The sequence below is a fragment of the Heterocephalus glaber genome, unplaced genomic scaffold (assembly GCF_053883595.1).
Source record: "Heterocephalus glaber isolate CG9 unplaced genomic scaffold, H.glaber_assembly_v1.0 deba00001610, whole genome shotgun sequence".
Classification (NCBI taxonomy): domain Eukaryota; kingdom Metazoa; phylum Chordata; class Mammalia; order Rodentia; family Bathyergidae; genus Heterocephalus; species Heterocephalus glaber.
In genome coordinates, this window is record NW_028258381.1 from 23,853,757 (window position 1) to 23,879,688 (window position 25,932).

Below are 25,932 nucleotides of genomic sequence, written 5' to 3' on the forward strand. Positions count from 1 at the left end.
TGCCTGGCCTGGCCTGGTGCACCGGGGAGCAGCTCACCTTTGCCCCACCCAGCCTCACACCCTCCTCCTTCCCCCCTGCTCTGTGGGAAGGGAGGGGACTGAAGGACAAGCTGGGAGGTGTCACCTCCCAGCTGTTTCTTCCAAGGACGCTGCCTTTCTTCCCCTGAGGCCCAGGGAGGACTCACCCAGCCTGCCAGGCCTCTTTGGTGGATTCCAGAATCCAAGCCACTGTTGCAGCCTCCCTTAGTTCCAGTCCTTGGAAACTCACTCCCTGAAGTCCGCTCTGTCCCCACTCCATCCTCCCTCTAGCCCACCACCAGGGGGGCTCTAACACTGCGATCCCTATAGCCACACACAGCCTGGGGAGTCACAGAGCTCAAGGAGAAGCCATGTGAAGATATGGGCGAGGGCCCAGAGAAGGAAGTACAGATGGCCACATAAAAGCAAGTGCCCCAGTTTTGACTATTTGTGAGCAATTTGGTGACTACTAAGGGAGTTTGTATCCATGCAGTGCTGGCAGTGAGGTGAAGAATGGCTTCTCCTACCTGGCCAGTGGAAGTGGATTGGGTTGCTTTAAAAAGCCAATTTGAGGGCTGGGGATTTAGCTCAGTGGTTCCAGTGCCTGACTCTCAAGTGCCCAAGTTCGATCCCCTGTATCAAAAAAATAAAAGGCAATTTGATTGCATCTATTTTTTTGTTTTTGTTTTATTTTGAGACAGTGTCTCATTATATATTCCAGATTGTATCTATTTAATTATGTTTCCTGTTTGTTTTGGCGGTGGGGGTGGGGTGGATTGAACCTAGGGCCTCCCTCACACATGCTATGCAAACACTCCACCACTGAACTATAACTCCAGCCTATCTATTCAAACTTTAAATGTGTGCTCTAGGACCCAGCAATTTCACCCCCAGCCTTGAGGAACTATAATCCCAGTACTTGGAAGACTGAGACAGAGGGCCGGGGATTTAGCTCAGTGGTTCCGCAGCCTGCCTTGCAAGCGCAAGGACCCGAGTTCAATCCCCGGTAACAAAAAAAAAAAAAAAAAAAAGGAAGGAAGACTGAGACAGGAGGATCTCAAGTTTGAGTCCCCATCTCAACAACTTTAGTGAGATCCTGTCTCAAAATAAAATAAAATGACTGTGGATGTAGCATAGTGGTAGAGCACACCCAGGTTCAATCACCAACACCACAAAAGAATGAGGAAAAGAAAAAGGGGAGAAGACAAAGGAGGAGGAGGAAAGGAAGGAAGACTGAGACAGGAGGATCTCAAGTTTGAGTCCCCATCTCAACAACTTTAGTGAGATCCTGTCTCAAAATAAAATAAAATGACTGTGGATGTAGCATAGTGGTAGAGCACACCCGGGTTCAATCACCAACACCACAAAAGAATGAGGAAAAGAAAAAGGGGAGAAGACAAAGGAGGAGGAGGAAATCAAGGAAGCATTCACAAGGATGCTTCCCCACCTAGTTGATTGCAATTCCAGTGGAAACTGGAAACCTCCAAAATGGGATTGTTGCAATCCAGAAAGATTATGGGAGTTGGGTATCTCAGGGATAGAGCGCTTGCCTAGCATGGCTGCTGGGTTCAATCCTCAGTACTGCAAAAGAAACGTACAAATGGGCCAGGGATTTAGCTCAGTGGTTTCACTGCCTGCTGCGCAAGTGCAAGGACCCAAGTTCAATCCCTGGTACCAAAAAAAACAATTTTAGGGCTGGTGATTTAGCTCAGCAGCACTGTGCCTGCCTAGCCAGCACAAGGTCCTGAGTTCAATCCCTGGTACCAAAAAAAAAAAGAAACGTACAAATGAAAGCCAAGTTGAACTCCATGCTGGACTCTTGAAATAGTTATTACTAGTTACACTCACTCACACATAAACACAGATGGTCCCAGTACAGTGTGCAGTAAATTACACAAAATACCCAATACTTTTATATAAAATAGGCCTAGTGTGGGATGATTTTACCCCACTGTAAACCGATGTCAGTGAACTAAGCATGTTTGAGGTAGGCTGAGCTGCGGTGTGATAAATGCATTTTCCACTTAGGATATTTTCAACTTCTGAAGGATTCAGCCTGACATAACCCCACCATAAGTCAAGGAAAATCTATTCATTTGCAAAAAGTTTTGTTGTTGTTTCCCAAAGCCATCTCCGTGGATACCACTTAGAGTCCAGCATCAAGCCAGCCAAGAAACTGGAATCGAAACTGCAACCTTGAAGAGTTTCCAATCTTTGTGCAGTGTGTGTGTGTGTGTGTGTGTGTGTGTGTGTGTGTGTGTGTGTGTTTTAGTACTAGGAATTGAATCCAGGGCCTTCACACTAACTATATCTTCAGCCTCTTTTTATTTTCTATTTTGAGACAAGGTTTTTGCTAAGTCAATAAGTTGCCCAGGCTGGACTTGAACTTGTAATCCTCCTGCCTCAGCCATTAGTGTGCTGAGATTACAGGCACATGTCACCATGCCCATCTCCAATCATTTTTTTAAAATTATCAAATACCATAACATGCTCATCATGGTACTGGAGCCACAGACATAAATGAATCCCTGTTGTAGGCAGACCAGGCTGGGGAGACGGATCTGATCTCCTTCCATTTCATCTCCTCATCTGTCCACGTCTTCCTCTGCTGCTGCCTACAGGCCTCTTGCTGCAAGCTTTGTCCACCTTCCAGCTTTCCCTGAGCTGTTCCTACACCCATAATCCCCCTCCATCTCACTCCCTTTCTCTCAGCCCATGAAAACCCTACATGTCCTTTGTCCCCTCTGCCAGGTATGATTAGAAAGTGAACTCTGAAACCTATGGTATCTTTCCCATGACACGTACTTTTCACCCACTAGCGGAGTCCAGCCATCTGACCATCTTTGCATCCTCAGCTGGTCAGTGGCTGATTTGCTCCACATCCAGGGAGGACAGGGACAAGCTCAGACTACTGCTGTCCCCCTGCTGCTGGTGGGGAATGGCCCATCCCCACCGGGCAAGCTGGAGAGGAGGGACGGGCATGCAGTGCTGAACCAGAGCTGTAGAATCCAATACTGCTTTTTCTGTAGGCTGCCTGAGCCCCAGACATGCACCAGACTCTAACATGCTCCCAGCCAGAGCTCAAGATGAACCAAAGGGCTGCTGGGTAGAAGGAAGGGCCAAGGATGGGAAAACAGGGATGCTGAGGCTGGGGGAGTCAGACCAACCTTCATGACACCCACCACTGAGCCTCTTCCTGGTGCCTCAGGTCACAAGCCAGGGGACACCAAAGTGGGATTCCTGGGAAGTCAGTAGGGGCACTGGCCTCTCTCCCAAGTCCCACCATTGTCCTAGGGGTCTAGGGGAAGCCATGAATCCTGGAAAGCACAAGCTGGGATCATCCCCCAAGTGTCAAAGATTAAGGACAAAGTGTCAGAAGCAGAGCCCAAGAATAGGTCAGGTCGTGAGGGAGGGAAGAGGGGCCAGGAATGTTAGACCACCATGCAATCATCTGAATTGTGGCTGCAGTTGTTGCTGGTGGCATCAGGTAGCAGGGGCTGAAGGGACCCATGAGAGTTGTCTCTGAAGTCATAGCAGGGGCCAAGGGATGTCAATATTCTTGATGGTAGATGAAAAGCTGATACCTGACTTTGAAACAAGTGGAAGCCAGTGAGGGTTGGTGTATCTGTCAGGAGATGTCTGGTTACGCTGCAGTAACAAACAACCCTAAAGGCTCAGCAACTCACACATGCAGAGGTTAATTTTTGGCTCACCATTCCAATGTCTGGATTCTCCCCCAAGACACCTTCACTCTGGGACCCAGGCTGACAGAGCAGCACGTGCCTGGGACAGTCAGTCTCACAGCCTGGAAAATGACAGCACAGCCACCAGCTAGCTCCAACAGTTTCTTTCCAGAAATGACAGGCAGCCCTGGCACCTGCCCTTTGTTGACCAAAGCAATCATGTGGTTTCCCTGGAGTTTGGCAGGAGGGAGATATTAGACTATCATGGAGAGCAGCACCAGCCAGACATTAAGCCTGATGCCAGTGGGGCGGGGAGGTCTACTCCACCCTGGAGAGGGAAAGCAAATAATTCAAACACTAACACAGTCCATGGCAGCTGGGAGCCTGGCAGTGGTTATTGGTTATGCTAATCAAGATTCCACCAGGAGGGACAGGGATTTAGCTCAGTGGTTTCGCCACCTGCTGCGCAAGTGCAAGGACCCAAGTTCGATCCCCGGTACCAAAATAAATAAATAAATAAAAAGATTCCACCAGGGCCAGATGTAGTGGTGCATCTCTGTAATCCTAGCACTCCAGAGCTGAGGCAGAAGGATCGCTGCAAGTTTGAGGCCAGCCTGGGTTACATAGGGAGACCCTGTCTCAAGAAAGGGGGCAGGGGCAGCAATGTAGCTCAGCGGTGCAGTGCCTACCTGGCGAGAGCAAGGATCTGAGTTCAATTCTTGAACCCAAAAAATTCCACCAGGTACACTGGCAAACAGGATTGAATCCCTGGCAAGCCTTTGTCAGAGCTGCACACATGGAGAAGCCCCTGTGAGGAGAGAATTAGGAGGCTCAGTGGGGGGCTGGTGGGCTCAACCCCAGCAGTCAAGATGTTGGAGAACTTCCAGAGCAGAAGGAAGGGATGCTCCAGGGAAAGCAGACACAGTGATCATTCTGGAAAAGAGAATGCTATCCAATACTGTCTCCTCCCAGGACAGGGCCAAATGGGCGAGGCACTCATGGGAGCATCGCAGCTCCCACACCCGATCCTGTGTCGGTACGTAGGGTGCTGTGGGAAGCAGGGATGGCAAACCTGGTGTCACTTCTGGTCCTTTTGTAGAAGAGATGAGACAGTATTGGAAACTATTTTGGTAATAGGCAAGATGAGAGGAGATGATTTTTCACATTTTAAAATTGAGAAACAGGGCAATATTGAGGCTAAAACCAGGTGTGGGGGTGCATGCCTGTAATCCCAGCATTCAGAAGACAGGCAAGTGGATCGTTGCGAGTTCGAGGCCAGCCTGGGTTACAAAGTGAGTTCAAGGCCAGCCTGAACTGCATAGTGAGACCCTTTCTCAAAAAACCAATAGATATATATATATATTTTTGAAGCCAAGGACCAATTTGCAGTACAACTCCATCCACATGAGTTGTTGAGAGGCTAAACAATAGTTCACCTGTATATAAACTGTACATAACTAATCGCTAATGGCATTACGTATATTTATTGTAAATAAAGAAAATCTCAGTCAGGGAGAGAAATTCTGCTCAATTCCCTTCTCTGCCCAAAGTCCAAGCCCACCAAACAATTATCTCTGCTAGTTTTTTTTAGCTTCCAGTCACTGAACTCACAGGAAGAAAGACAGAAGCCTGCCAGCCCACCTGGAGAGGCTTCCTCACTTGCCATTGTCTTCTATTCTGGTCCCAAGGGGAATCATTTACCAACCTTCACCTGTTCTATGAGCCACACAGACTTTGTCCCAGGCCATTGTGTTCTCCAGGCCCTAACATGCCATTGATTAGCTCCCTGAAATTCCTTATTCCCCAAACCCCTGTAGAAAAAGGATATGTAAATTTCTGGATTATGTTGAGATAGTAGGTGAACACACTCCTGTGATTTTCCCTCTTCTATAATAAATTTGTACATCTTTCTCCTAAAAATTAAAAAAAAAACAGGTTGCTCAACTTTATCCTCATGGGCACCGTATATTTAATCTCCCTAAGATATTTTCAGGATTGAGAGTACAATTGTACCTAGTACTGCAAAAAATAAACTTAAAAGTTAGGAGTTTTTATTCTTTTAGAGATAAGCAACCTCAAGCTTCCTCCTGCTGAGCACTTGGCCAACATCTCCTCCTTTCCCTGTCCTCAGGCCAAAAGAAATAACAGAAGGGGCTGGGGATTTAGCTCAGTGGTTCCGACGCCTGCCTTTCAAGCGCCAAGGACCTGAGATGGATCCCTGGTACCAAAAAAACAAAAACAAAAACAAAAGAAATAACAGAATATGCAGATGCCAGCCCCAGGAGGCCAGGAGCCTGGTTTCTTTCCCACAAGAAAGAAGAGGATAAACTGGGGCATGGTGGTGCATCTCTGTAATCCCAGCACTCAGGAGGCTGAGGCAGAGGGATCCTAGTGAGTTCGAGGCCAGCCTGGGCTACGTAGTGAGACCCTGTCTGAAAGAAAGAAAGAAAGAAAGAAAGAAAAAAAGAAAGAAAGAAAGAAAGAAAGAAAGAAAGAAAGAAAGAAAGAAAGAGAGGAGGATGAGCTGAAAATGATAAAGCAAGTGTGGAGTTCTGCACTGTGGTCCCTCTGTGCCTTTCACCTCTGTTCCTTATTATAAAAGACTCTTGCCCACCCTTACAGCAGGAGATGGTAATTTGAGGCAAATAGGCCCCTCCAACTCCTTGGAGCTAGCTTTAATAAATCCTTTTCCTTCTTACTAGAATATATGGTCTCCTTTGGTTTGGTCAACAGGGAGCAGACAAACCTAAGCACATGAGTCTAGGTAGCCAGTAACATAATTTTATTCGTTATTTAAGAGCTCTGTAGTATGCTTATGATATAGGAATCATGAGTAAAGTGTTTTGGAGAAATTTTTTTCACACTTCTATTTCCATGTGTAGTTTATTCCATGTGAAATTCTCTTTCTCTCCTTTGTTTTACTTCCATTTGATGGCTAGAAGAAAATCAACTTCCTACCGTAGCACCCACATCTTCAGGAGCCTGAGATCACAAAGGGGCAGCCAGTTCTGTTTTTAATTTTCCTATTGGCCATTTCACTTATGACCATTTTTTCTAAACACAATCGCTACAAATTTATCTACGAATTTATCCTAAATGGGGGAGAGGGGATAGAAAGAGAGGCCAGCTTCTATCTGCAGTATGACTTCATAAGTATCGTTCCTGGCTCTGCCAAGAACTACTAACCCCATGAATTTCAGCCTGGAACTTGACCTTTTGGAAGAACATGTGCATTTAGAATGAATGCCATCTTTTATGGATTTATGAGGTTACACGAAATACAAAGAAAGCTGCACAAACATTTCTCCTCCGGTTAATTGCTTTCCAAGGGTTGTATACAAGGCGGCCCACTCAGCCTGAGCACTTTTCTTTGGGTTCAGCAAAGTAAACCTGATTCGGGAAGGCGGAGTGTTGCCCCTCTGGAATGTTAATCCGTCCTGTCTTCCTGCCAGACTTTGCTAACCCTGCCAACCCGACCCAACCTGCACAGCAATAGGGGGAATTTCCTCTCCTTATCAACACCGAGAGTGCCCTCTTCTTCCAGCGCAAACAGAATACTGAACGGTAAACACTTGCATCAGCCAGGATTAAAACTTTGGACCACAACAAATGGAAGTAAAAAGACACTTTGCTTGCCAGCAGGGACCATAAACCGCCAGCCTGTTTCTACTTCCCCTCACTATAGCCTTGCTGCTTCCAAACTCTTTGTTGGTGGTGTTGCTTTCTGGCTCACAAAATGGCTTTTGGGAAAAGTGTGTATTGCGCCAGGCAGGTTGGTGCACACCTGCAATCCCAGCACTCTGGGAGGCTGAGGCAGGAGGACTGCAAGTTTGAGCCCAGTTTAGGCAACTTAGAAATTTAGCAAGACCCTGTCATAAAATAAAAAATTTTAAAGGGCTGGGGAAGGACTTGTGTTCCATCCTCAATATTGAAAAAAAAAAAAAAAGATACTACCAACAGAGTAAAAAGACAACCCATAGGAAAAAGCATTTGTAAATCATATATCCAAAAAGGATTAATATTTAGAATTTAAAGAGAAGTCTTTAAAGTCAACAGTCAACAGTAATTAAAACAAAACAAAAAACCTAGTTTAAAAACTGAGAAAGAAGGGCCAGGGTTTTAGCTCAGTGGTGCTTCACCTGCCTTGCAAGCGTAAGCTCCTGAGTTTGATCCCTGGTCCGGGGGGGGGGGGGGGGGAGTGGGGGGGGGGGGACAACTGAGAAAGAACCAGAATTGACATTTGCCCAAAGAAGAAATACCGGGCCGGGGTTTAGCACAGTGATTCTGCCGCCTGCCTCACAAGCTCAAGATCCCGAGTTTGATCCCCGGTACGAAAAAAAAAAAAAGAAGAAGAAGAACAAATACATATGTCTAATAAGCACACGAAGAGATATTCAACACCACAAACCACTAGGAAAATGCAAAGCCTGGCATGGTGCATGAGCCTGTAATCCCAATACTTGGGAGGCTGAGGCAGGAGGATCACTGCAAGTTTGAGTCCAGCCTGGGCTACATAATGAGTTCAAGGCCAGCCTGAACTACATAGTGAGACACTGTCTCAAAAAAAGAGAAAAGAAAAATGCAAATCAGAAGTATAATGAGATACCACCCACACCCATTAAGATGTCATAGATGTGTAGGATGCTGAGGATGTAGGTTAGTGATACAGCACTTGCCTAACATGCACGAGGCCCTGGGTTCCATTCCCAGCACAGCAAAAGAAAGAAAGGAGGGAGGGAGGGAGGGGTATTACTGAGCACATAGAGAAAATGGGACCCTTGCACCCTGTTGGTGAGAATGCTAAATGCTACAGCCATTGAAGTGATTCTTCATACAACTAAAGCCAGAATTCCCATGTGCCTGAGCACCCCCGCCTCTCCATGTACACCCGAAAAATTTGAAAGAAGGATCCCAAAGAGGTATTTGTACCACCACATCCACGGCTGAATTATTCACCATAGCTAAAATGTGAGGCCAGCCACGTGTCCATAGTGGGGATCACCACGCGTGCTACCATGCCCGGCTTGGAGCCCACGGTCCTAAGGGCTGTGCTCTCTGAGTAGATTTAGGGGGAAAGTAGACATTTATGGAGCCAAACATACATGTCTTACTGAGGAGTATGGGACACACAGCAAAGCTAAACTGCATCCCCAAGTGTGCCTGGTGAGAACAGCAGGGTGGGAATGAATTCCAGCTCCACCGCCCAAGAGCTGTGGGGCTGTGAACCATCCCCTGACCCACTTTGAGCAACAACTTCTCGTGTACTTGGGTTTCCCTCTGGAATCTTAAGCCTATTTCCAGACTTGCAGATGTTGTACAAGAACACTCAACAAGAGGATCACAACGTATGTGTTCAACAAATGGTTGAGGTCTTTTTGTTTTTTGTTTGTTTGTTTGTTTCTTTGTTTTGGTACTGGGGATTGAGCCCAGGGCCTTTGCACTGAGCTACAGCCCCAGCCCTCCCTTTTTATTTTGAGACAGTATCTCACTAAATTGCTAAATTGCCCAGACTAGGCTCAAACTTGCTATCTTCCTGCCTCAGCCTCCCAGAGGACTGGGATTACATATCTGCCTCAACTTTGTTTTTTGGGTTTTTTTGGTACCAGAGATCGAACTCAGGACCTTGTGCTTGTGCAGCAGGTGGCAAAACCACTAAGCTAAATCCCTGGCCCCAACTTTTTATTTCTTAAAAAAGACAATGTAAACTGGGCATGGTGGTACACACCTGTAATCCCAACACTCGGGAGGCTGAGGCAGGAGGATCTCCATGAGTTCCAGGGCAGCCTGGGCTACATAGTGAGTTCAAGTTCAGCCTGAAAAAATAAATAAAAATTTAAAAATAAAAACTCAATGTCTAGATTATAAAATTTGACAGCATAAAAATAATGCATATTGTTGAGAGGGAAAGAAGTAGAAGTGTATATAATTTTGCTGATTCTCTTGCCTTTCACAGCTAGAGTTCCAGAAATATAATTTAAAACTAAAACAAGCAATAAATATATAAAATACTTAACAAAGGTAAATACTAAGAAAGATAATAACATAGATAGTGGGGGAAGGGAGGAAGGTTGAAAAAAGTATATTGGCCTCATTATTGCTCACAGCAAGATATCAACAAGACACTGATAGTATAAAATATACGTACAGTAACACAACTATTCATAACAAAACTTAAATATTCCATACTGTTAAAACACACAAAAGGAGCTCATGCCTATAATCCCAGCACTCTGGAGGCTGAGGCAGCAGGATCACCACAAGTTTGAGGCCTGCCTGGACCACATAGTACAAGGCCAGCCTGGGCTACATAGTGAGATGTTGTTTCAAAACTCCCCCCCACCCACCAAAAAAACAACAGAAAAGGAAGAATCAATCAACCATATGGTGAAATTGTTATAAAAAACAGGAAATGTTAAAAACATAGCAGAGAAAAATAGCTGTCATAGAAATAAAAGGAAATGAATTAAAGTCATTTCATGTGTGCTCAACAAATGGTTATTTTATTTTATTTTATTTTATTTTATTTTTAGTGGTGCAGGGGATTGAACCCAATGAGCTACATCCCCAGTTCTTTTTAGTTGATTTTGACACAGGTTCTAAGTTGCTCAGGATGACCTCAAACGTGCCATCCCCCTGCCTGAGCCTCCCAGCTAGCCAGGACTGCAGGTGTCTGCCACCATGCCCAGCAAGCTCACTTATTATCAAAAAAGACTTGAGGGCTGGGGTTGTAGCTTAGTGGTAGAGCCCATTCTTAGCACCACAAAATTAATTAATCAATTAGACAAACATTAGAAAGATAGGTACAAGCACCCAATGATAAATGTAAACATATTGTATACCTAGAATGTACCAATAAGAGAATGTAAGGAGAAAAAAAAAATTAGAAAGAACACTGACACACAAGAAATCAAAATTCATATGCTGATTGGGCAGCTGAGGCAGGAAGACCATGAGTTCAAGTATAAATTTTTTCATGTGCTAATGAAACATTCACAAGCTTTACCATGCATTGGACCAAAAAGAAAACATATCCCTAAAGAATTATACAGTGTTTCATTAGTTCTAAGGGATATATTTTTCCACTTTGGTTTTGCTTTGTTTGCAGTACTGTGGATTGAACCCAGGGTCTCTGCACTGAGCTACAACCCCAGCCCTTTTATTGTTTTGTTTTGTTTGTCTGACAGGGTCTCACTAAGTTGCCCAGGCTGGGCTCAGACTTGCAGTCCTCCTGCCTCAGCCTCCCGGAGTGCTGGGGTTATAGATGTTCACCACTACATCTGGCTATTTTTCCACTTTTTAACATTTCTAAAACATGTGTGCATCTTACAATGGATGCTCAGATTTATTATCGGCAGCATTTTTTTCTTTCTTAATGGAATTTAAATATTGTTGTGGTACTTATTAACCACAAAGGGGAAAATAACACTGCAACAGCAGAGATGAGGGGTCACATGGACACCCCTTAACCAAGCACCCAATAGGCATCGCCATCCTGTACCTCCTGCTGTGATGTCCCCAAAGGCCACAATGCAGTTCTGCAGTATTGCAGCCGTGGCGCGTCACCTGAATCTAATCACCAGCAAGTGTCACTCAAAAGTAAATTGTGGGGGGCCGGGATTTAACTCAGTGGTTCCACTGCCTGCCTCCCAAGCGCAAGGACACAAGTTCGTTCCCCTGTTCCAAAAAAAAAGTAAATTGTGGGAGGGCGGGGGATTTAGCTCAGTGGTTCCATCACCTGCCTTGCAAGCACAAGGTCCCGAGTTTGATCCCCAGTACCAAAAATAAATAAATAAATAAATTGTGGGGCCAGGGATTTAGCTCAGTGGCACCTCGCCTGCCTCGAAAGCACAAGGTCCTGAGTTCAGCAAAAAAAAATTAAAAATAAAAAGTAAATTGTGGACCATCCTACCGAGTAATTGCCTGCTCTTCAAATGCATCAAGGTCATGAAAGACAGAAGACTGAGGAGCTGTCCAAACTGAAGGAGGCTAAGGATACAATGTAAATTTTGCAGCTTTTTCATAATACAAGGCTGGGGATGTAGCTCAGTGCAAAGGCTCTGGATTCAATTCTCAGCAGTGAAAAAAAAAAATGATAGGTTAAAACTGTAAAAGCCAAGTGCAGAAGTGTGTGTTAGTCTGTTTGCTGTTGCTAATGACACAGTGCTACAGACTGGGCACGTCACAAAGGAAAGAAGTTTACTTTGGCTCATGGTTCTGGCACAAGTTTGAGAGGCCACACCCCTCTTACTGGCAGAGCCCTGAGGTGGCCAGGGCCTCCTGTGGTGACAGATAGGGATGCACCAATGAAGTGGCTAGGCCAGCTGTGTAGGGGACCCCCATGAATCTACTACTGGAGTGAATGGAATAATCCATTCCTAATCAGTTCCTAAAGACAGTCCTTATCACTTTTTTTGGTGGGGGGGGGGGGGGCTTTGTATTAGTCAGCTTTCTCATTGCTGGGACTCAATATCCAACATCCAATTTAAATGAGGAAAGGTCTATTTGGCTCATGGTTTCAGAGGGTTCAGTTCATGGTAGGCTGCCTCCAAGGCAGGAATATCATGGTATAAGGGCCTAGAGGAGGAAGGTTGCTTAGTTCATGGCAGCCAGGAAGCAGAGCAAGGGACAGTGCTAGGGGGAAGGGGTGAGGGACCAGGTGTAGACCCCAAGGCCATGAGCAACCCAGATATACCAAGCAGTGTGCTTTATTAATTCCCAGAGGGTATCCCAAAGCCATAAATTTGACACTCTGCCCTAACCAGCACAGGATCGAACCCAGCACCTTCACTATGAGCTGTTTTCCCAGATCTTTTTTAAATTTTTATTTTGATCCAGGGTCTAAGTCACTAAGTTGCCCAAGCTAGTTTTGAACTTTCTATCCTCTTTTTTTTTTTTGGTACCGGAGATTGAACTTGGGTCCTTCTGCTTGCAAGGCAGGCAGCAGAACCACTGAGCTAAATCCCCAGTCCACTTTCTAGCCTCTTGCCTCAGCCCCCTAGAGTGCTTGGATTACAGGTGTGCACCACTGTACTTAGCACCAAATCATTTCTTAAAGTTCCCACTCACTATTTTATAATGGGAATTAAATTTCAGCAAGAGTTTCAGGGGGGACTAACCATACTCAAAGCAAAGCATAAAGTGTGAACAGGAGGCAGGAGGAAAGTGGGGTGGGGGCAGGGCAGAAGGAAGTCTATTCATGAATATGCAGTTCAACCCAAGAGAAATATTGCTTTTAGGGAGGAAAACTGAGGTAAAAAGATAATTTTTTTTTGGTACTGGGAATCGAACTCAGGACCTTGCGCTTTCAAGGTAGGTGGCAGCTCCACTGAGTTAAACCCCCTGCCCAGAAGAGGATCTCTTTTAAATTTTATGAACTCATTAACTGTCCAAATAAAATGCAAAATAGAAAGAAATCCCCCAGCCAGAAAATAACTTCTCCCCGCTCTTCGGAGATCCTCAGGTCTCCTCTGCCTCCCTGAACAGGGCTGCTGAGCCCTCTGCAGTGACGAAGGGAGAGGAAAGTGCCCTCAAGCTGCCTTGCAGGCAGCTAGCTAGCCATGGTGGTGTGCACCTGTCATCTCAGCACTCTGGGAGGCTGAGGCAGGAGGATCACAAGTTCCAGCCCAGCCTGAGCAATTTCGTGACTAAGAGAGACCCTGTCTCAAAATACAAAATCAAGGGCTGGAGGAGCTCAGTGCAAAGATCCTGGGTCCAATTCCTAATACCAAAACACAGTGCCGCCTGGTGCGCACCTACTCCAGGGCTCTCCAACAATGGCTGGGCCCCAACTCCAGGTGAGCTGGGAGGGGAAGGGTAGGGAAGTGGAGCGGTGGCAGGGGGGCTCCACCTTCCTCTCTCCTAGCACCGTGGATCTCATGTCTTCCTGCTACTGAGAAGGGGCTGGAAGAGGGGGTCCCCTGACCCCGTGAACCTCAACCCTTGAAGGCCAAGGTGCCCCCAAGAAATGGGCTGCTCTGGGCAGGAGGCAGCAGCTCCAGAAGTGATTCTTGAGGAAGTGGGGGTCAGGGAGGTGGCCCCTGGGGCTGAGAGAAGCTCCTCTGTCCATAGGGGATGTCAGGATTCCCAGCAGCCTGGCTGAGGACAGCCCTCTGCTGTCCCCAGAGATCACTGGGTCTGGAAGTGGGGGAGTGGAAGGAAATACAGAGCCCCAAGGCAGTGAGGATGGGAATGGCCCCTCGACACCAAATGTAGAGGGTGTCACCTATGCTGCCCACCCTTCTTTTCAGAACTGGGGAATGAACCCAAGGCCTTCTCATTGAGCTACATCCCCAGCCCTTTTATATTTTTTATTTTGAGATGGAGTCTTGTTACATGCCCCAGACTAGGCTTCAACTTGTGATCCTCCTGCCTCAGCCTCCCAGAGTGCTAGGATTACAGGCATGCACCCCCATACCCAACCACCTGTCCCTCTTGTCCCCCAGAACTAGGCATCCTGCACTGGCTCCCCAAAAGTGCTGAGGGGGCACCTCCTATCCACAGTCCAGGAAGAGCTGGGAGGTCTGACAGGCCAGGTCTCCAACTGAGGCCCAAAAGGGAGAGAGAGAACTGGAGACAGAGACAGAGACAGACAGACAGACACAAACATGGAGGGCAGAGGGTTAGGAAGTGGGGAAGAGAGGCAGGGAGGAGGATCCCAGGAGCCCTGCACCTCTCTTCTTGGAAAGGAAGGGCCACCAGGGGCTGAGAGACCGTGGGGCTACTTCTGGAGTCACAGAAGGGGTGAGGTGCTCGGAAGCACCCTAGCTTCGAGGTCAGAGTCCCCTTCCAAAGTCCAGGTAGTGACACACTGTGCTCGTGATCCGGAGACAAGGTCTCTGGGAACCATGTAGGGTTCCTGGAGGTGGCTAAGAGGGGCCAGGGCCACCCTACAGTGATCCCGGAACAAGGACGGGAGAGGGGCAGAGCACAGGCCCCCCCATCCCGGAAGTCCTGACACGGAAGTAACACAGGTCTGGGCTGCTCTCCAACTCCACCTCGGCGTCCCTGCACAGCCACCTCGGGCAACCTCGCAGCCCATCTGCACTGTTCTGAGCCTCTGTGTCCCACACTCAGGGTCCCTGGAACCATGGCAGGGGGTCGTCTGGGGGACCTGCGCTTCCGGCCCGGCTCTCACTGGGCCTTCGGATCCTGCAGGGCAGCCAGGAGCAGACAGGAACTTTCCAGGGGCTCCTCAGATGTCAAACACAGACAGCATAGTGTGACCTCACCAGCTGGCCAAGCAGTCACCCAGGGTGCATTGTGACATGGAAACAGAAACCGTGTCAGGCACTGTAGAGGTCAGGATGGGACAGGTAGCACCTGATGAGCTGCAGGACAGGGACCGCGGCAGGGTGGGGCGTCGTGCTTTTGCTCTGCTTTGCTGCTTCTTCTTCTTTTCTTTTTTCTTTCTTTTTTTTTTTTTTTTTAATAGTGCTGGGGCTTGAACTCAAGGCCTTCACATTCAGCTACATCCCCAGCTCTTTTTTATTTTGAGTCAGGGTTTCGCTAAGTCACTGAGTTGCCCAGGCTGGGGTCTGACTTTTGGTCCTCCTGCCTCAGCCTCCCAGAGCGCTAGGATTGCAGGCTTGCGCCACCTTTCCCAGCTTTCCTGATAATGCTGACATCAAGGACACCAGTAGTGACAGGAAGTTCAATGAACTCACCTATTGCACAACTATTAAACAAAGCTCACAGGCAGATACGAAGCCTGGAGAGGCAAGGATCAGTCCTCGGCTCAAGTGTGTGAACCCCACGTTGCCCCCACCTCCAGTTGGAGAAGGGTTTGACCAAGCAACAGGACGTTTGATGAACTGCACAGGAAACATTTGTAAACACAACTATAAAAATAAGGTGAGCTATCCAGATACAATCTTTAAGAAGATTGGCTGGGTGTGGTGCTGCATGCCTGTAATCCCCGCACTCTGGGAGGCTGAGGCAGGAGGATCCCAAGTTTAAACCCAACCTGGGCAATTTAGAGACCCAGTGAGAATTTGCCTCAAAATTAAAGAGGGGACTCCCTGGGGGATTCCTGCTCACCCTGGTGCCGTCCTTGATTCTAGCGTAAGGTCCAGCCTGGTCCAGCCTGGCCCAGCAGTGGCATGTCCCTGAGCCCGCCCTGTCCTTTCACTTGCCAAGCTATCATTATTAGCTCGTGATGACCCTGTCCCGACCCCATCTAAACAGGAACTCATCATCACAGAGGTTATGTGACAGCACAGTGTGAAGGTCCAGGGTTCCAGCCCCAGGACCAGAAGAAAAATTAAAAGTGTGAAACGCTTAAAACTAGCAAGAGAGAGAAAAGTACAAACCGGGAGGATGAACCTCAGGGATGAACCACAGTAACTTGGAACCATGGTAACTCGGAATATTTGTTTTTCATTGCTGGGGATGGAGCCCAGGGCCTTTCCCCTGCAAGGCAAGTGCTTAACCACTGAGCTCCAGTCCCAGCCTGGAATTTTAGACTGAGGATGAAGGACATCCTTAAGCAGAGGATGAAGGACCGGGCGAGCAGGGGGAGGAAAGTCCCTAGCGTGGCCTCAGGGACCCCACTCTGCCAAGTAACAACCTGCTTCCAGGCAGCTGAGTAATGGCCGCATCAGGAGACCCAGCCTTAGGCAGGGAAGCCTAGGACACCTTGGCCTGACCAATCCGTCCTTGTGCACACGGGCGTGGGGCAGGACCTGGCAAGGCTGCCCTGTCTGGGACTCCTTGTCCGCCCTCACCCCTTCCGGGTGTGTTCAGGGGCCTCTGCCCTGGACGCCCCTCCCTCGGGAGCCACAGAGATGCCAACAGCGCCCTCTAGTGGACGTCTATCTCGCGGCATGAGGAGAAGCAGCAGAGGGTGGGACAGGGGTCACAGAAATCACGGAGGTGGGGGTGTCCCTGAGAGAAATAGGGATGTTCGCGCGTTGAAAGATTGTAGACGTATTTTCATTCCTGCACTGACAGGCAAAGGAAGGCAAACGAAGATCGTCCCTCAGTATCTGTTCTCTTTTCCCCGCCCATCACCACAGCCACATTAGATCTTATCTACACAGTCCTCAGAACAAAGGCTGCATCTCCAAACCTCCTTCATAATATTTATGACCTTAGAATTACACTCTGGCCAGTGGGATGTAAACTCGAGTGATGCATGTGGAGAGGGACTGTCCTTCAAATTCATCCTTACTGCTGTCTGGAATTTGGATGTGATGGCTTTGCTCCAGCAGCCATCTTACACCATGCAGTACAAGATGTATGGCTAAAGATGGTGGAGTAGCAAGATTCTGTGTAAAGGAGCCTGGTCTTTGATATCAAGGGCACTGTGTGAACCCTGCATGGCCACTCTTGGTCTCTCTTATGTAAAAGAGAAATATATTTCTGTTTATGGTCTTTAAGCCAGTTTGTCTGTTTGTTTGTTTGTTTTGGTCTCAATTAGCTGAACAAAATCTTAACCAATAAACAGAAGAGATGATAATTCCTTTGGTTAGCAGGGGAGGGGCAAGGACTGCAAGAGAAGCAGGGGTTCCCTGAACTGATAGAACCCATAGCAGGTGCAAGATTGATTCCTGCAAGAACAGAAGTGGCGAAAGGAGAGTCCAAGAACCAAGGGCATCCCGCAGGGAGAACCCTGCAGGGCAGGACACTGAGGACGTCAGGAGATAACAACAACACATTGTATAGGGAAAGGTGTCCTGGTGATGCAGGCTCAGCCCCTGAGTGACTAAAGGCTCGGGAGAAACGCAAGCTAAGAAAAGTCTGCTACTGGAAATTCTGCCTTTATCAAGGCTGCAGCCTTATCCACCTGGTGTCCTGGTGACTCCCATCCCACAGCACCTCCTGCCGTCACACACCGGCTGTGACTCAAGGCCACCTGGGCCAGTATTTCTCCTCCTGTGGCCCCAGCCCACCCTCATGGGACAGCCCTGAGATCCCACCCAAAGCAAGCGGACCAGCCCCTCTGTGCAGCCCTGTGACGTGACAAATCCAATCCATCACTCAGCATGTGGGGAAACTGAGCCCGAAACAGACTGTGGCTCTCCAGAGGTCTCACTGACAGCTGGCAGCAGCCCGGGGCAAGTCCATGGCTCCCTGTGGATCTCCTGGCACCTGCACCTCTTAGGGCAGGGTGTGCTGCAAGTATCAAAGCCCTCGGAGATGAGGATAGCAGCTTCACCATCTCCCCCATTCTCAGAATCCTGGGACAAACTGCAGGCCTAGGACACACGTGTGGCCCTGGGCCACCTCTCAGAGGTGGGGCAGCCGACCGGGGCTCCCCAAAGATGGACCCCAGGATGCCCCTCTGCAGGGAACACCCTGCCCTTGGGGCCTCCACTGTGCAGGCCTGAGTGCTCCTGGGGCCACCTCCTTCCTGGCCCCAAGTCTCAAGCATCTTCAGAACCCCACTGCCCTTTCCTCCCCTGCTTGCTGCTCCCCACAGCCTCTGGGAAAGGCATTAAGAGTCTCGCAGAGACACCTCACGGATACCAGCCCCACCGATGCCAGCAGCTGCCCTCCTCCCAGCTCTGGCCTCCAGGCCCTGCAGACATCTGGGCACCATTCCCATTGGCTAAAGCCACTAACCCCAGCCCAGCTGAATATACAGCCTGCTCCCTGCAGGATTCCTGCTCACCCTGGTGCCCTGTCCTTGACTCTATCAGGTCCGGCCTCGACCAGCTGACCTGTCCCTGAGCCCCTCCTGTCCTTTCACTTGGCGAGCTATCATTAGCTCGTGATAACCCTAGGCAATGGGCGACTCCACAGGAACTCACCATCACAGAGGTTATGTGACAGGCCTGCCGGCTACTGCCTGTCTTGGACAGTGACAGAGAGGCAAGGCCCTATCATTAGCAGGGCCTTAAGGCCCGAAATCCCACAGCTTCTGCCTGGGACAGGCCTCTGCATGCCCTTTCACCGTTTGTTTGCACCTTGCTAATAACCCATAATTACTACCGGGGGGGGGGGCGGGGGGGACTTCCAGATCCTTTCCACCGGCCCATTGCCACCCACAGCCCTCAGGCCTTAGGCTTGCTCTTTAGTAGGTGACACGGTCTGCCTGGCTCGGAGCCCTTGAGGAGGGGTCCAGGACGCGGAAGGGTAGATCCACGGGACCTCAGTGTCAAGGATGGAGCTTGGGGTGCCTGAAAAGAAGAGCGGGGAGAGGAGACCTGGGAAGTGATGGCAAAAGATTCATCTCCAACACCCCCTACCCCACCCAGATTCAGATCCGAGCGGCTGCCTCTGGCGACACCTGGCGGCCGGCCGCCACCAGCGTGAGCAGAGCGAACCCGGTGCGGGTGTCCGCGCCTGCATGTGCCAGGCCTGCGGGGATTGGTTCCCGCGCGGCAGGAGGGTTAGGGATCCTCCGGCTTGGAGAGCTAGAAACCGCGTGTCCCAGGGCCAGGCTAGACTCTGGATTCGGGAGAACGCCGGCGCCCGCCACAAATCCCCGGGATCCGGGACCTTTGCTCCCTGGCGGTGGCAGACGCGTGCGTGGAGAGCGGCGGAGCGCGGGACTTCCAGAGAGAGCATGCGTGCGCGTCCCCGCACGCCCACGCTGTGCCCCGCACCGCCGCGTGCGCGCGCGCACCTCCCAACGCTCGCCGGTGCTGACCGGTCTCCCACGTCGCTGCCCAGGGGCTCCAACCCTGTAGCCCCCCGCAGGCAGCCCTTTTTCGCCGTGAACTCTCGTGGGCGCAATGCTGCTCACTGTTCCTGCCCTCACTGCGGACACGGGGACGCCGCCACGGCATCACTGTACCCGTGGGTGACCCCCGGAGGGTGGTGCGCGGGGGTCTGCGCGGCTCTGGCTGCTCCCAGCAGGCGGGGGTGGCGGCAGAGGCAGGCCGCTCCCACCTGCTGGCCGCTGCAACCAATGAAAGCTTGGGCTGGTGATGTCATGCCCCGGCCAGACCCTGGTGACGAAGTCCGAGGTCACCCGTCAAGGAACCAGCATCGCAAGCCCACCCGCGGGGCTTCCGGAAGTTTCCACTGCTGCAGCCTCGCCCTGCAGCCTTGCGCGAGCCACCACGCTGGCTTGCCTTCTCGGATGTCCCCGTGTCACCTCCTCCTCCCCGTGAGGTCCTCTTCCTCCATGGGAGCCCCCTTCATTTCCCCTCGAGATCCCACGTTCCGATCTCCATTCCTACAGGTGTCCCCTCATCCCCAGGCATGTCCCACGTCGTTTGCTCCGCCAGTGCCACCCTGACGGGGTCCTCGTCCCCACTTTTACGTCTCACTCCTCCCACGCCACCCCTGACTATGTCCTGGCCAGAGATGCTCATTTATTAGGTCCTTGAGCTAACAACTTCCCAACCTCCACCGAGGTCATCCCTGTGTCCTCCGTTTGTGAAAGTCAGTTTGTCTGTGGCTGTCACTACAGGAGTCTGTCTCGCGTCTGACCCTCTGTCTGTCCCCTGGGTGTCTGCCCCGCCAATGCGGGTCTTCGGGTCGCGTCTCACCGTCTGGCAGTGTCTGTCACCCGAGTGCGTCTGGGCCTCGGGGTCCCGGCTCGGAGGAGGGACGGGGAGGGGCGGGGGCGGAGACAGTGGGCGGGGGCGGGCGGGGGCGGGCGGGGGCGCCGCGCCGCGGCCCGAGGGGTGTGTGCGGGGGGCCGAAGGCAGCGGCTGTCACAGTCAGCTCTGCCTGTGCTGGGGGAAAGCGGCCGCCTCCAGCTCCTGGCGCAGCCCGGCCCCGCTCACCCGCCTCAGGTGAGTCCTCCGCCCCGCCTGGGACCCTCCCCGGCCGGGGGTCACTCGGCACCCCGGGGACCGAGTGCGCCTGGAGCGATCTAGGCCCCCAAAAGGGGGCGCCGCGTGCACCCCCCGCTGCAGCGTACTCCTCCTAACTCTCCTGGGCCGCCTCGTACTTACCCACGCCCTGGGGGGCCAGCTGCCATCGCTCCGCTCTTGTTGATGCGGGGACCCCAGAGCGCCTCTTCCCCTCTCGCCTCCGAGGCTGGGGACCTTAGAAGACGCCCCTGTTTCAAGCGAAACCAAAACTGCGCAGGTTCTTGGAGCCTGGCTGTCCCCCGCTCCTTCATACCGAGGGCCGCGACCCTAGCACCCCTGCGCAGCGCCCAGCCCAGGCCCCTCCGAGGCCCAGGAACTCCCTCCCACGGAGTCTCCGTCTCTGTTTTTTTTTTTTTTTTTTTTTTTTTGGTGGGGGGAGGCTCAGCGGAAGCCCCGAGTTATAATTAGCCCCACTCGGGTTTCCTAGTTAATCTCAGCGCTACCACCACCCCAGCTCAAGCATCGGAGACTCGGTGAGGGGTGATCGCCGGGAGAGGGGGGAGTTCCGACCCGGGGAATTTTGATCCTTTGGCTGGAGATGCCGGAACCACAGCAGCTGCTGCCCCAAAATAGCGTCCTCGCCCCTACAGCCGGGGATCTCCGGAGCTCCTGGAACACAGGCATCCTGGCTCGCCCTTCAGGTCCCTCTAAGATGCCCGGGAGCCCCTACCCCCACCTCAAGTTCCCGGCTCCAGGTCTCGGGGCTGGGAGAGCCGTTCTCTCTTCGGTCTCTACTGTCCCCCGCTGGCGGCGACGTGCACTGCAACGTCTGACGACCAGGGCTCTGGTCGGGGGGCCAGGGTTGGCACCCAGCTGGCTGGGACTAGGCATAGCGGGGAGGGGGGACGGAGCAGCTGATGGGAACCAGTAGGTACCAGAGCTCAGAACCAGACAGCAAATGAGGCGGTGCAGGGTGTGACAGGGTGTGGAGGAGGCAGAATTTGGGGTGCCCCAAGACCTAGAGCTCCCACACTTGAATGCCCAACCCATTCCCTCAGGGCCCTGGCTCTGGCCAACCCAGGAGAGACGGCTGTGCCTTGAAGCCCCTGCAAGCTCTCCCAGTGGTGGCACCCAGCAGCGAGGGCCCCGCCCCTGTCCTGTGGCCACTGCGTGGACTGCGCCTTGATACCCGCACTGCATGCACAGGGCCCAGCCCAAGCCATAGAGCCAGGGGACGAGGTGAGGAGGGCATACGCCTTGGCACGTCTTATCTCCTTTCCTGCATCTGTCTGGGCGTGTGCACCTGCCTGATCTCTGTCCCCTCTTGCCTCCCTGCCTGCCTGTGTCCTTGTCTCTGCCTGTCTCCTTCCCTCCCTCCATTCCTCTCCACCTCTTGCCAACCTGCCCCACCTCCTCTGTAGCTAAGTGATAACCCTTGGGCAAGATTGTTCCCTAATCTCCCTCCTGGTCGCCGCCAGCCTTCACCCTTTGCCTTTCTTTCTTCCAGCAGACACCCGCCTGCCCTGGCAGCCATGAGGCCCCCGTGGTGTCCCCTGCACAAGCCCTCCCTGGCCTCCCCACTCCTCCTCCTCCTCTCCCTCCTGGGAGCAGGGGTGGGGGCTGAGGGCCGGGAGGATCCAGAGCTGCTGGTGACGGTTCGAGGGGGCCGGCTTCGGGGCATTCGCCTAAAGGCCCCCGGGGGCCTTGTCTCTGCTTTTCTGGGCATCCCCTTTGCAGAGCCACCTGTGGGCCCCCGACGCTTTCTGCCACCAGAGCCCAAGCGGCCCTGGACAGGGGTGCTGGATGCTACGACCTTCCCTAGTGTCTGCTACCAATATGTGGACACCTTGTACCCCGGTTTTGAGGGCACCGAGATGTGGAACCCAAACCGTGAGCTGAGCGAGGACTGCCTCTACCTCAATGTGTGGACACCGTACCCCCGGCCTGCATCCCCCCTCCCTGTCCTCATCTGGATCTATGGGGGAGGCTTCTACAGCGGGGCCTCCTCCCTGGACGTGTATGATGGCCGCTTCCTGGCACAGGCAGAGGGGACAGTGCTGGTGTCCATGAACTACCGGGTGGGAACCTTTGGCTTCTTGGCCCTACCAGGGAGTCGAGAGGCACCCGGCAATGTAGGTCTGCTGGATCAGAGGCTGGCACTGCAGTGGGTGCAAGAGAATGTGGCAGCTTTCGGAGGGGACCCAACATCAGTGACTCTGTTTGGGGAGAGTGCAGGCGCTGCCTCTGTGGGCATGCATGTCCTGTCCCCGCCCAGCCGGAGCCTGTTCCACAGGGTCGTGCTGCAGAGCGGTGCACCCAACGGGCCCTGGGCCACAGTGGGCATGGGAGAGGCCCGCCGCAGGGCCACACTGCTGGCCCGCCTTGTAGGCTGTCCCCCGGGTGGTGCTGGTGGCAATGACACAGAACTGGTAGCCTGCCTGCGGACACGGCCAGCTCAGGATCTGGTGGACCATGAGTGGCACGTGCTGCCCCAGGAAAGCATCTTCCGGTTTTCCTTCGTGCCAGTGGTGGACGGAGACTTCCTCAGTGACACGCCTGAGGCCCTCATCAATGCTGGAGATTTCCATGGCCTGCAGGTGACTAGTGGCTGGCTGGGGTGGAGCTAGTTCCTTGGGGTCTGGTCGTCCCTCCCTTCCCCAGGGATCTAGGCATGGGACTCCTGCAAACCCACTCTCAGAGGGCCAAGCTTCTGGGACCCATGACCCCTCCCCTGAGGGTGCAAATCCCAGAGCAGTCATGGGGCAGAAAGGAAAAGAGCGTGGGTATATTTTCCTTTTCTCCATCCCCCAGTCTCCTGCTCTCTCCCTCCACGGTTCTGGATCTGTAACTGTTCATCTCTCTGGCTCTTTGTCCATCTCTCTCTGTCTGCCTGTCTGTCTGTGCCCTGTCCATCCTGTCCCTGCCCTCCCCAGGTGCTGGTGGGTGTGGTGAAGGATGAGGGGTCCTATTTTCTGGTTTATGGGGCCCCAGGCTTCAGCAAAGACAACGAATCTCTCATCAGCCGGGCCCAGTTCCTGGCTGGAGTGCGCATCGGGGTCCCCCAGGTGAGCGACCTGGCAGCCGAGGCTGTGGTCCTGCATTACACAGACTGGCTGCATCCTGAGGACCCAGCACGCTTACGGGACGCCATGAGTGCTGTGGTGGGCGACCACAATGTCGTGTGCCCTGTGGCCCAGCTGGCTGGGCGACTCGCTGCCCAGGGGGCCCGAGTCTATGCCTTTGTCTTTGAACACCGTGCCTCCACGCTCACCTGGCCACTTTGGATGGGGGTGCCCCACGGCTACGAGATTGAGTTCATCTTTGGACTACCCCTGGACCCCTCGCTGAACTACACCAATGAGGAGAAAATCTTTGCCCAGCGAATGATGAGATACTGGGCCAACTTTGCCCGCACAGGGTCAGCAGGGATGGGGTGTGGAGGGCACACAGAGAGGAAGGGAGGCAGGAGGGAAAAGGAAACAAAAGAGGGCCAGAGAAACAAAGGAAAGACGAGAAGGTTCGGGGAGGGGTAGCTTAGGAGACAAGGACAGAGACAGAGAAAGACAGAGATAAAGACAAAGGAAATCCAGTAGTTAGGAGAGGGCTGTCCAGCTCAAGTTGGATCAGCAGTGGTTTATATTCTTTCTTGCTCTTGCTCTCCCTCTCCATTTTACCTGTCTGAAGAAAGGGGCAGTAAATCTGGCATCAGACTGGTGTTGCCCAAAGTAGAAGTGATGTTTGCAGAGACACAGCTGTGCCTAGGTTACACACACATTCTAAGGGCCCAATCAAAAGTAGCCTTTATTTTTTTAATAGAAGGAAAAAAAGACAAAGACAAGAATAGAAAAATGAAGTGAAGGGAAAAAAGAGACAGGGTGCACAGGAGGAAAGGGAAGACTCCTGGGTGAGAAGGAATGCTGGAGAAGAGAAAGAACTGGAGTCAGGCTGCAGGACTGGGGGACTCCACAGGGCTCGAGGCCCCAGGGTCAGGAAGGACACACTTCTGCCCATCCTCATCTTCATTTCCCATCCCTCTGGGCGCTGCACGCCTTTTCATGGAACTGAGCCTTCCCTCTCCCTCCGCAGGGACCCCAATGACCCGCGTGACGCCAAAGCCCCTCAGTGGCCCGCATACACTGCGGGAGCTCAGCAGTACGTGAGCCTCAACCTGCAGTCCCTGGAGGTGCGGAGGGGACTTCGCGCCCAGGCCTGCGCCTTCTGGAACCGCTTCCTGCCCAAACTGCTCAGTGCAACCGGTATGCGGGAGCCGGGGCGGGGAGGCGGGGGGCAGGGGGGAGGGGGAGTTGGTTGGGTGTAACCCCTCTCTTCTCCCCCCAGCCTCCGAGGCTCCCTGCATCTGCCCAGGCCCCACCCATGGGGAGGCTGCCCCGAGGCCCAGGCCTGGCCTACCCCTGTCCCTCTTCCTCCTCTTCCTCCTCCTCCTCCTCCTACGGCTGTGACCACGGCCTCTGGCCTCTTATCCTCCTGCGTCAGGGGCCCCTCCTCTAAAGCATGGCCACGTGGCCGGACCAAGGGGAAGGGCCCCTCTCAGGGACCCACCACCCCCTCCCTGTTCGCAAACTGGACAGGCCTCAGGGATCCACTCGCCTTTGTTTAAATGGAAATGAAAAGCCAATTTATTTATTTTTTTTCTTTCTTATAAAATTATCCTTTGGAGCTTGAGCCTGATGTTGGGAGAAGGGGAGGACCTGGGGATGGATAGCACCCCCAGGGGGCTACAACAGTCAACCATTTCTGTCTCTTCTCTTTTTCTCCCCGCCAACCAACCAACCCGTGGATCTGCCTTTCTGGTCCCATCCATCTCCATCTTCCGGTCACTTCCTCTTCCTGCCTGCTTCCTGCCTGCTTCCTGCCATTCTTCTCTGGCCCCACCCTTACCTCATCCTCCCTGTTTGCCGTCTTGCCTACACTCCCGTGGTCCTCCTTCCACCATCCCACGTGACCTCCTTCACCCGTACGTTGCCCCTGCGCTCACGCCCCTTCTTGTCCTCCGTGCCGTGCCGCCTCCCCCCACCCCGCCGGGCGCCCGCCGCAGACACGCTGGACGAGGCGGAGCGCCAGTGGAAGGCCGAGTTCCACCGCTGGAGCTCCTACATGGTGCACTGGAAGAACCAGTTCGACCATTACAGCAAGCAGGATCGCTGTTCAGACCTGTGACCCCGGCGGGACCCCACATCCTCAGGCCCCGCCCGGCCCCCAGCTGTATATACTATTTATTGAAGGGCAGGGATATAACAGACGAGCCCCAGACCCTGCCCAACAGACCCCGACTTCCCCCCCGGGGTTCCCTGTCCTCTGCATGTCTCTGGACGAGCTCCCTCCCCCGCGGTGCCTTTGCCCCTCTGGGCTGCCAATAAACTGTTACAGCCACCGGAGTGTGCGCAACTGGGGGTCCCGGGGACAGGGGCGGAGCGCCGGGATCGCGGGAGAGAGGCACCACAGACCTGGGGACCAGAGGCAGCGGGACCGGCCGCCTCCGAAACTTCCCGGCGCCTGCGCGC

General features: G+C 52.4%; 2 protein-coding genes and 1 pseudogene across 21 annotated transcripts in view; 2 read left to right on the forward strand and 1 right to left on the reverse strand.

Annotated features, from left to right (window-relative positions):
• Muc3a (mucin 3A, cell surface associated) overlaps positions 1–21,434 on the reverse strand; it is a 31,386-nt gene extending 9,952 nt beyond the window's left edge. The window contains exons 1-5 of one of the 15 annotated variants that reach the window (XM_087196334.1): positions 20,552–21,430; positions 9,427–9,514; positions 4,774–5,614; positions 4,391–4,509; positions 3,732–3,823 (exon numbers count right to left, since the gene is read on the reverse strand). In XM_087196334.1, the coding sequence (XP_087052460.1) occupies positions 3,732–3,823; positions 4,391–4,499 (201 nt within the window). In that variant the 5' untranslated portion in view covers positions 4,500–4,509; positions 4,774–5,614; positions 9,427–9,514; positions 20,552–21,430. Of the gene's footprint in view, positions 1–545; positions 5,615–9,426; positions 9,515–20,551 lie in introns of those variants that run through there. The other 14 variants (XR_015445474.1, XM_021254479.2, XM_087196333.1 and 11 more) reach the window with 14 other exon arrangements.
• On the forward strand, positions 19,251–21,511 carry LOC147822650 (uncharacterized; annotated as a pseudogene). The gene is made up of 2 exons (XR_015445516.1): positions 19,251–20,389; positions 21,469–21,511. The product of XR_015445516.1 is annotated as an uncharacterized LOC147822650 (transcript).
• On the forward strand, positions 20,034–25,801 carry Ache (acetylcholinesterase (Yt blood group)). Of its 5 annotated transcripts, XM_021254486.2 has the most exons (7): positions 20,265–20,389; positions 20,898–20,943; positions 21,469–21,649; positions 21,918–23,007; positions 23,344–23,828; positions 24,497–24,666; positions 25,467–25,801. In XM_021254486.2, the coding sequence occupies exons 4-7, from the start codon at positions 21,943–21,945 to the stop codon at positions 25,586–25,588; spliced, it is 1,842 nt and encodes a 613-aa protein (XP_021110145.1). In that variant the 5' UTR covers positions 20,265–20,389; positions 20,898–20,943; positions 21,469–21,649; positions 21,918–21,942; the 3' UTR covers positions 25,589–25,801. The 5 variants fall into 5 exon arrangements, with proteins under 5 accessions (XP_087052472.1, XP_004840214.1, XP_004840216.1 ...); XM_087196346.1 differs by lacking the exons at positions 20,265–20,389; positions 20,898–20,943 and adding an exon at positions 20,034–20,164; XM_004840157.3 differs by lacking the exon at positions 20,898–20,943 and having other exon boundaries at positions 20,257–20,389.
• The last annotated feature ends 131 nt before the right edge of the window (positions 25,802–25,932 follow it).